The sequence below is a fragment of the Engraulis encrasicolus genome, chromosome 5 (assembly GCF_034702125.1).
Source record: "Engraulis encrasicolus isolate BLACKSEA-1 chromosome 5, IST_EnEncr_1.0, whole genome shotgun sequence".
Taxonomy (NCBI): Eukaryota; Metazoa; Chordata; class Actinopteri; order Clupeiformes; family Engraulidae; genus Engraulis; species Engraulis encrasicolus.
Genome location: NC_085861.1, coordinates 34,348,696 through 34,358,999, shown reverse-complemented (window position 1 = coordinate 34,358,999; position 10,304 = coordinate 34,348,696). Strand labels below are relative to the sequence as shown.

The 10,304-nt window shown below is 44.7% G+C and overlaps 1 protein-coding gene across 1 annotated transcript; it reads right to left on the bottom strand.

Moving 5' to 3' along the window:
* Positions 1-1,224: 1,224 nt before the first annotated feature.
* Positions 1,225-6,565, bottom strand: LOC134449770 (complexin-3-like). Its single transcript, XM_063199878.1, has 4 exons — positions 6,461-6,565; positions 5,941-6,053; positions 4,032-4,119; positions 1,225-2,035 (listed from the first exon to the last, which is right to left on the bottom strand). Exons 1-4 carry the CDS (start codon positions 6,563-6,565, stop codon positions 1,805-1,807), a joined length of 537 nt encoding a protein of 178 aa, XP_063055948.1. The 3' UTR covers positions 1,225-1,804.
* Between the last annotated feature and the right edge of the window lie 3,739 nt (positions 6,566-10,304).

The following is a 10,304-nucleotide window of genomic DNA, read 5'->3' as shown; positions in this document are numbered from 1 at the left end:
AAGACAGAAAGAAAACAGTACATCACCTTAGTATGTGGACCACAATATCCACAATAATTCAATAAATACAATGAATACAATAAATACAGTAAATAATTTTCATTACCATATGAAAAAAACATAAAATACAAGCGTAAAGATTGGCATTAAAATATATACACATTTCATAATGATAAACAAAACACTGTAGTGGTGTCATAACTAAATATGTCTCTATAAAGACATAAATACATTGAAGTAAATATGAGAACACTCATGTAATCACAACAGTCTTCATTTCACTGAGGAATGAAGTCTTACAATTTTGCATACTCGTGGGGCACAGTGTGAAAATTACCCACTTATTTCAACTCCCCAGCCTGACATTGTTTTGGAACGGAAATAGAAAAATTGCTTTTTGAAAATGTCTGTGGGTGAGTGTGATGTGGTACCGTGAGGTTTGTAAAAAAAAAAAATGTTTCCAAAAAAATCTCAGACTTTATAGACTGCCGCTTACAAAAACTAGCATATTCTTCAGGTCTTCATGGAACATTTTGGGGAGTAAGTCAAAACATTATCTTCTGACATCTCAGAACTATTTCCAGATGTCTAGAATGCGGAGGGCTAGTCAGCCAGCTAGTTGAGGGTGGAGATTGAGCACATACCGGGTAAAGGTGCAGGACAAAGTCTGACTGAAATCATCTAGTCTGTCAGCGAGTCATGTCAAACATCAGGCTCAAATGTTGCCCTGCACAGCCCTGTGTCCAGTGACCCAGCGACCTTAGCAGCTGTGTGCTGTTCCATCGGCATCCCCTCAGGGGTCAGATGTCATGGTTCAAAGGTCATGTGCCGCCTGCAGTCAGTAGTGACTGAGGTCATATGGGCTGGTTCAACGCTACGCACACATAGCATGTGACATGCCCACGCCCAACCAAATCCATTAACATTTGCCTTGCTTGAAATGACTACTATTAGGCCTGCTTAGCCAGTGAATGACTGGTTGATTGAGCGGTCTTGTCCAAATCTCACTGTACATCACCATACCACGTTACCCCACTCATCCATGTTTTGTGGGCCTTTGGGCAATATTGTCTAAATTTGACATCATTTCAAGTCCAGGAAGTACTGTACAATATTAGCGCCTTAACTGACGCTGCCCACTCATCCATTCAGTGTATTTTTTGAAACATGTCCATTGCACTCAAGAAACACCTTCTCACACCTGTTACAATAACACAGAGATTTTACTGCCTTCAATCTGGACAGGTCCATATAGTACTGTACCTCGATCATCTTATACAATTCAAAGGCTGAAAATGTATAATTTCCACAGATCAACATTTCATAGGAGTCCTAATGACATTTGGTATAGAATGTGGGCGCCTCACTGTCGGCTAAAGATTATGTGTGCTTCAGAGATGAGTAAAATACAGCCCTGGTTCAATCATCTTTGGGGTTTAGAGTTTAAAAATGTAAAATATGGGAGTCTGATTGGGTGAGAGAAAAAAATGGCCCAGAAAGGGCAGCTTTGTTGGTCACATGTCCTTACAGTTGTTGAATGGGGTTGAGGGTGGTCTTCGCATGGGTCCATGAGGATGCTGAATTTGCTGTCTAATATACTTTGTAAAATATTGGAGTCTGACTGGTGAGGGAGCATGAGTCCCCAGAGAGAAAATGGTGGCCATTTTGGGTCAAATGATCTTCCAGTTGGTGCTGCCGAAGGTGTGGGTCTTGGCGTGTAAATGCAGAAGTCTGACTGGGAGAGAAGTCCCCTGAGAAGTGGGGGTCTTGGTATGTTTCTAGCCAATGAGGCAGACCCTTTTGATCACATGACCTTGCAGTCTCCGTTGATGGGGGTGGGTGTGGGCGTGGTGGTCTTGGTGTTTTTCTCGCCCGTGATGATGCTGCTCACGTTGAAGCTGAGGCCCTGGAAGGCGCTGAGCAGGCTGTAGGCGTCCCCTTTTGATTTGCTGTCGGGCGTTACAATAGCTGCCAGGTCACGCGGGAGACGCACCTTAGGCCCTGACGACCGCAGATGGCTGGAGTCTTTTGAGTTCTGGACAGGAGAAGACAGAACAGACGCTTATTAATTAAAGCAGGAAGAAGGATGATCGAGAGTTAGAGAGAATTCTAGAAGGATGGAGCACTGGCAGAACACTGCCAATACTGAAGGGCCTTGGTCTGAGCGCAGGGGTAAATTCCTTACTCAACACCCACCCTGCCCCTGTAACTCTGACCCTGAGAAGAGAAGACAAGACAAGACAAGACAAGACTAGACTAGACTAGACTAGACTAGAGAAGAGAAGAGAAGAGAAGAGAAGAGAAGAGAAGAGAAGAGAAGAGAAGAGAAGAGAAGAGACGAGACGAGACGAGACGAGAAGAGAAAAAACATGACAGTATTCTTTAAAGATGGCAGAAACAAAATGTAGCCAAGGCGTGATGCATCTTGTTTACAACAACACTGTAGATATGAAAGTCATGGCATCCAGCATGTTGTGGCTTTGGAGCCTTTGGGCCATGCATCTGACGTGAGGAATTATCTAGAGAGAGGGGCTGTAAGCAGAGCACACCAGCAGAGTTCCTCTCTCAAGTCAGACACAGGCACAGACACAGACGATATCACCTCCACATTCTGTAGATATCTCAGCAGCTACACATGTTCATTTGTACTGAATATACAAGCTCCTCTGTACTGAATACCTAGGTATTCCAGAACATTACTGAATATAGCCTACAATCGAACCATTTAGACAAGGGTAGATTTAGTACCGTTTTAAACAGATACTTTAATTAACAGCCAAATCCTTTAACATTTGAAAAAAATCATGTCTCAGTAAAGACAGTCTCTCTCTCTCTCTCTCTCTCTCTCTCTCTCTCTCTCTCTCTCTCTCTCTCTCTCTCTCTCTCTCTCTCTCTCTCTCTCTCTCTCTCTCAGGGAGGCACCTGTAAGTCTGTAAATCCCTCTGCGACCCCATATGGCCACCACAACATGCGCACACACTTTAGCCCCCCTGCTGAGGTCACAACACAGCACATGCAGGTAAACACAAACGTGCATGCGCGTGCATTCAGGTCTACCAGGTTGATGTATTGCTTCAGTGTTAGTGCATGAGCACGACATGTTAAAGTTCAGTGCTATTTCAGCCTGTGGATGACTCAGGCAGTCTGGCTCTGCTTAAGCGATGCTAGAGAGGTGAGATTAGCCAGGTTAATACTACCCCAGGAGGGGGCTGCAAGAGAGCCACACGTGGGGCAGACTGGCATCATGCAAAGGTGTATATATCTCATGCTAGTGTGTTCCGCATTGTGGTGCGCCCCCTTTTCAAGTCAAGCCATGCTCTGTACCGTGCCGTGTCAGCAACGCTCTGTTGCCATGGCGAATTCCTGTTGCTAAACGCGAAAAACACTCTGCTGTGCTCTGACCAAAACCATGCCTAGCCCTAACCTGTCAGTAAAGCAATGTTTCTTCTGCTTTACTTTTGCCAAAAACAGCGACACAAGCCAGGGAAATGGCGAATTTGTTGAGAAATTGTGCCCAGACCAAAACCATCCCTAAACGAAACTTGTCACAGGGTGTTGTGGAGCATGCGTTAACTTGCAAAGGCGTTATAGGCTATATGAACAAAATAGGGTTCAAATCTGTGTTATCTTACTCATTATGCCATGTTGCATGGGGATGGCTGGTGCAATTCATTACCTTGAATGTCTGACAAGCACATGGCATTTAGCCATTATGCAGCCACATTTCTATTTTTTATGAACTCTGGTTTGTCTGTCATTTTTTTAATTTTTATAAAGGGATGATTTTGAGTATTTTTAACTTTTCTCATGAAGGTGAGTTTAATTTTGGTATAGGTCAGTCCTATGTTCTCTCTCTCTGAACTAGATGAAAGCCACATAGTATCTGTCAATTGCATGATTGGGACAAATAGGGATAAAATCTAATGTAAAATTGATGATAAAGGAAATGAATGTTAACAAACCAAAGTGGGAACATAGGGGCTGGGGATAAAGGGCTGGGGTAACATAGAGACCTCCCACTCCTAGCTCACCTTGGGTAGTTGGTACTTCCGGCGGAAGTGTGACCTCATGGCGGCCCTCTCCGCATTCTTTTGGGAGTTCATGGGCTCCCTCTGCTTCCTGCAATCACCATGGTTACAACAGTAAACAATCAAATCACCATGACAGCAGTGTTTCATCTGTGTGACTCATACGGTTATGAACGTAAACAATGATATCGCCATGACAACAGTGTGTCTCAACTGTGTGACTCACATGGCACTGAGGTCCATGGGGACTTAGCATCAATATCTAAAAAATATACACTATATATAAATAAATATAACCACTATAGGCCAATCTCAGCTGGAGATCAGTACGTTTGTCTCATGGGCCCTGCCAGAAAGAGACTGACTGTGGCCCATGTACTGTGACTCAGACCCCGTCCACGTTGATGTGTATACATACAGTATGAAGACGCATAATTATATTACGCACAGTATATCCGTTTACGTTTACATCATCCTCTCATGGATCCATAGTCAAATGACGGGACTGCCTCTTGTCATATGATAGCCCTCCCTTATAGACAAAAAACCCTTGTTCGTACAAGAACCATCAAGTAAGGTCTAAGATAACTTAACAGTGGGAAGAATGTCCTTGCTTTGACCTAGCTGTAAAGCTGGTCACATAGGTTATGGAATGTATGGAGCTACATTCTTTGAAACCATTTGGGACTCCATAACCAGGAAGTTCTGCTATATTTTACCATACCAGTATATGGATATGCAGTATTTTGGCCAACATTTTTTTTCAAGTACTGGACATATTGGACTTATGTGTGATCTGCTACCATTGTAGTTTTGGGTAAGGTGCACTCATCCAAAACACTTTTTGCAGGTGCCAGACAAAAGTGTCAGTTGAAGAAGGTAGGTCTGCACGCAGTGTGCAGACCTACCTTCTTCTACCTTTTCTGCCTTGCTCTTGCCCGACCTGTAGTTCTGTGCAGCTTCGTCAGCTCCACTACTAGGTCTGGGAGAGCACACGTTGGCGCCGCATGACTTTATCCATAATTCTGCCTGTCCTTGCCACCAACAAAACCTTCAAAAATGTTTTCTGTTGATCTCTAAAGTGTCAATATAGTCTATAATCTGTCCTGTGAATTTTCAATGTGAGCTGCCATTGATATTGAAGCAATAAATGCTTTGATTCTTTTTTGACTGGAGAAATGGAATCCTGCAACAGTTTCCCAGACCTCTGAGTGTGTTGGAGCTCCACCAGGGGGCTCCAGAGCTACACGTACACACAGAGGTCTGGTGAGAACCAGGCTACTACCTTTCACAATAATCTCAAAAAAGATGTTGCTCATTGAACAGTCCTTCCACAATTTATCATTGACTATGTTCAGCCATCAATATCTCCTAGAATCAACTATCGAGACTCTTTGCTGATAGATCAGTGAAATGTATACTCAGAATGTATGCTGCTGTTTGAAAGCACCTGGTTGGATTAGGGCAGTGAACTAGACTGGACTTTCAAAAATGATTTTCTGTATCCTATCCCTCCCCAACAACTCTTGGTATGGCACTGTGGCCTTTTCGTACCTCAACAAATTCCACTATTTAAAGCAAGACTGCACCTTTTCTGGAAATATGCTTCCCTTGAGTGAAATGATTGAGTTTGACCTTTCTACTGTACTTCCAGCCATTCTCTTAGTCTTAGCACTTCTTCCAAGCTAAATAATATACAGTGAACACCAACAATGAGTACACTTTGGTCCCATAAGATTGAAAAATAATCGCTAGCTTGGAACTAAAAGTAACCCCACCAAACTAAGATGGCTGGAAGAACAGGGGACATAACATGTAAAACTCAATTATTTAACTCAAGGGTACACAAAGGACAATCAACATATTCCTAAAAATGGTGCAGTGTTGTGTTAAAATTTTAAATCCCACTCACCTCTCCCGGTCCAGGTCAGCCTGGTACGCCCTCTTGGCGTAGGGGTCCTGCAGATGGCTGGAGCGATGGCCAGTGCTCCGCATGTTCCGCCCACCTTTGCCCCGACGGGTCACCTGATTAGTAACGATGACAATTATAATTGTATCATAATGATAAGTGATAAGGACAGCAGAGCACGCAGCAAGCATGCACCAGCTTACACAAGGTTGGCTGGAATATTGTAATTTATGTAGTTCTTTGTCTTGTTTGGATCTTAGTTCTAGTCTACTAGTCCACACCACTACATATTGCACCAATGACGGATTTTGGTGGCATTTCCTGTTCATTTTTGTTTGTCTTTTTTCTATTACATCCACCTGCCAAGGGACAACAGGTGGTAGTTAGCATGCTAGAATCTGGTACAGACGTTTATCTTTGCTACAAGGATAATGTGTAATTTATGCACAGTCCCTTTGAAAAACAAATAAAACCCCAGGCAGGGGTGAGGTGTGGGGGGTGAAGGGTGAGGGATGAGGCTTACCTTGCCCCTGCACTTTCCCCAGAGGTCACGCTCTTTGACCCCTGACACACAGCTGGTGAACTTCCTCACCGGGACAGACAGCTTCTTCTTCACTACAGAGGTCATGTTGGAGAGCGATCAAGGTCGTGCTACTGGAGTCTCTCTCTCTCTCTTTCTAAGTGTGAGTGTTTTATTACGTGTGTGTGTGTATGTGTGTGTGTGTGTGTGTGTGTGTGTGCGTGTGTGTGTGTGTGTGTGTGTGTGCGTACTGCTGATTGCTATCTGTGTGTGTAGAGGAACATTTGCAGGGAGAGGCTAGCCTTGAGAGGGGGTAGACTTGCTTCGTTCATGCTCATTAGAATTGTGTGTGTCTGTGTTTGTGTCTTGGACAGATGCAGATGACTCAGAGCCCAGGGCCTGCAAGGACAAGGACAGACAAACAGACTGTCAGGCATACAAAAATAAAAGACATACATGCACGCACAAGCACACTTCACACAAACACGCACAAGCATGTCACACACACACACACACACACACACACACACACACACACACACACACACACACACACACACACACACACACACACACACACACACACACACACACACACACACACAAACAAGGCCAGCATCATGGTGACAGAAGTTCCTATGCTCTATAATCCAAGGCTATGCCGTCATTACTACATCTGTCTCACAGATACTCAAACTAGAACAGCACACAGCTGAGCAGAACCCAGTAGAACTGGACAGAAGAGAATAACAAGCAAAGAACAGAACATGTACCGACCGCACAGTACAAGAAAACTGAATAGATCAACAAGACAGGCAGCACACAATAACACAGAACACAGGGCAAAACAGAACACAGGACCCTATTTCTCGACATTGTCGTTGCTAACTAGTTAGCAACTAAGTTGCCAATGCGAAACTGCATTGCAACCAAGTAAGTTGCTAAGGTGTGCAAAAAAACAGCCTGTTGGCACAGTGTTTATACACTTTCCATATTAGGGAGGCCTAAGCTGAGATCTACTGGTATATGGTGGGGCCTTGTCATAGGTTTGGGAACCCCTGGTTTAGCAGAGCACTACAATAGGACTGGACAGAACACAACACAGCACAAAAGAACAGGACGGAACATAACAGAACAGGGCAGAACGGAGAGAACAGAACAAGAACCAATTCCAATCTAGGCATAGGTTCTGGATGATATCAACAGTGTGTGTGTGTGTGTGTTACCTGTTTGCTCTCTCTGTATGTCCTTAGCTCTCAAGTCAGAGTGTGTGTTTTCCGTTTTCCTTCACTCAGGTGTGTGTTGTTGTTCCTCTCTCAAGCGTAGAGGAGAAAGAAGATGATTTCTTCCACAGCGTTGTCCTCCTTCTCCCCCTTCATGTCCCTCCTTTCCTTCCTACTTCACCACTTAGTCCACCTGTGGAGTTCTCTCTCTCTCTCCGTTCCTCTCCTCTGTCACCACTTAGTCCAGCTTTACAGTTCTTTCTCTTTCTCTTCAGCTATCTCTCTGTCTGTCTCTCTGTCCCTCTCTTCCAGCTTTCTCCTTCTGTCTCCCTCTGTGTCTTGCTCCTGTGTCCCACCTGCACTGAGTGTGAGTGTGTGAGACAAGGCTGTGTATGTGTGTGTGTGCGAGAGAGAGTGAGTGAGTGTGTGTGAGATGAGGCTGTCCTGGTCCCAGCTTGCTGGCTAGCGGGGGTTTAGCGGGGCCCTGTGCAGGTCAGATTAATGGACTAAAGTCGTTAGCACTTAGCGTCAATCTCGTTAGCCGGCCCAGCGCACACACGCTTGGCTCACGTGCAGCAGCAGCAGGAGAAATGACATAGGACCTCCTCAGTACACACACACACACACACACACACACACACACACACACACACACACACACACACACACACACACACACACACACACACACACACACACACACACACACACACACACACACACACACACACACACACACACACACACAAAGACACACTGCATATATACATACATGACGTCAGGCAAAAGGGATTCTAGCACCACGCCACATCATGCCACGCCATCAAGCCTGCCTTGGCTATTGCATTTGGTGTGTGGGACAAAATGACATGCTTGGCTTTCCCATCATATCATTTTGTCCCACACATCAAATACAATAGCCAAGGCTTGATGGCGTGGCATGATGTGGCATGGTGCTAGAATCCCCTTTTTTTCATCACCTGCCAAAATGACTAGTAGATATTACCAGCCAAATACACGTTCACTAATTGGTCATAGTGGCTTGTAAGTCTTTTTTACCAGCCAAACTGATTTTTTTCCAGCATTTGGCCAGTTGACTTGTGTTAATTTAGTGGCCTGTATATGGTACAGTGGAAGCAGAACCCAATTCTGCACATCATCATTTGAAAATGTTTTTGACTGGAAATGAGAGGCACAGAAATGTTTGTTCAGGACTCAGATGAAGTTTGTTTGAGATGCTCTGTGGATGGTTGAAACTGAAGATGCACAGAAGAGAGGGAAGTCCAAGGCACTCGCATTTTCAAAACCATTAAAAAGTGTTAATTGCGGTCACATTACACATTTAAAAGACCCCAATGTGTTTCAGCAGTCAGGCCTTCTTCCCGGAGTCTGTTGGCTATACAGTATACAGTTAGCCTAGAAATCTAGACGCCCCTAGAGGCCGCAAATTGAAGCTTTGCTGTAGGGGTTTGGCGCGGCCAGGCTAATATACAGTCATTCTATAATTTCCCATGGGGCACTTGATAATCTGTCACATCACACTAGTGTTCCACGGTGTACTGGCTTAAAAACACTCTCAGACAGTATGGTGCCGAGGTAAAAGTACCAGTGAAGAGGCCTGGCACCTGGATAAATGCCCTCAGAAGAGAAAGGGGGAGCAGGAGCAGTTATAGTAGGGGAGCACTGAAGGGAAGTGTTCCCACACTCGTGCGCACACACGCACGCATACATACGCATACACACGCATACACACACGCATGCACACACGCGCACATCCAAGAGGAGCAGGAAGCAGGTAGAGGTGAGTCAGAGATTGATGTCAGAGATTGGTCGGTGCCTGAGTTTGGCACCTGGACAATGGCCCTTGGACGAGAAAGAGGGGTGCAGTACTCTCCCAGTCACTGAAGAGCCGTATAGTGTACACACAAACACACACACACACACACACACACACACACACACACACACACACACACACACACACACACACACACACAGAGCCAAGTATCATAGATGAGCAGGTAAAGGTGTGTCAGAGAGTACGGTGCCGATACAGAGTTTGGCACCTGGACAAAGGGCCTCATAAGAGAAAGGGGGTGCAGTATTACCCCAGTTCACACACACATGCACACATGCACACACGCACACATGCACTCACACACACACAGCCAAGGATCCTACAGGAGCAGCAGCCCTCTGCCAGGCGGCGGATTAGCATCAGGATCAGGGTCACACACACACACACACACACACACACACACACACACACACACACACACACACACACACACACACACACACACAGACACACACACACACAGCTGTCAGCCACGACTGAGTCATCATCTTCATCTAGTTAGTATGAGAGTGTGTTCATATGCATTATTACATAATGAATGATCTAGTGATAGCCAGCTAACAAGGAAATATAGGCATGACTGTGCTTTTTTGTTCTTAATTACTTCATTGTGTTTTGCCTATTCATTGTTGTTTGTTTGATTTTACTCTGACTTCTATGGACAGTGACCTTGGATATTCTGAAAGTCGCTTAAAATAAAATGTACTACTACTATAAACTATATTTTCATAATTAATATTATTATTGTATGCTTTTCCTGAAGACT

Coding starts and splice junctions, on each gene's coding strand:
- LOC134449770 (XM_063199878.1), bottom strand. CDS start 6,565: ATGACCTCTGTAGTGAAGAAGAAGCTGTCTGTCCCGGTGAGGAAGTTC. Junction 6,054..6,460: donor GGGGAAAGTGCAGGGGCAAG/GTAAGCCTCATC, acceptor GTTACTAATCAG/GTGACCCGTCGGGGCAAAGG. Junction 2,036..4,031: donor GGAAGTACCAACTACCCAAG/GTGAGCTAGGAG, acceptor TCTCCTGTCCAG/AACTCAAAAGACTCCAGCCA.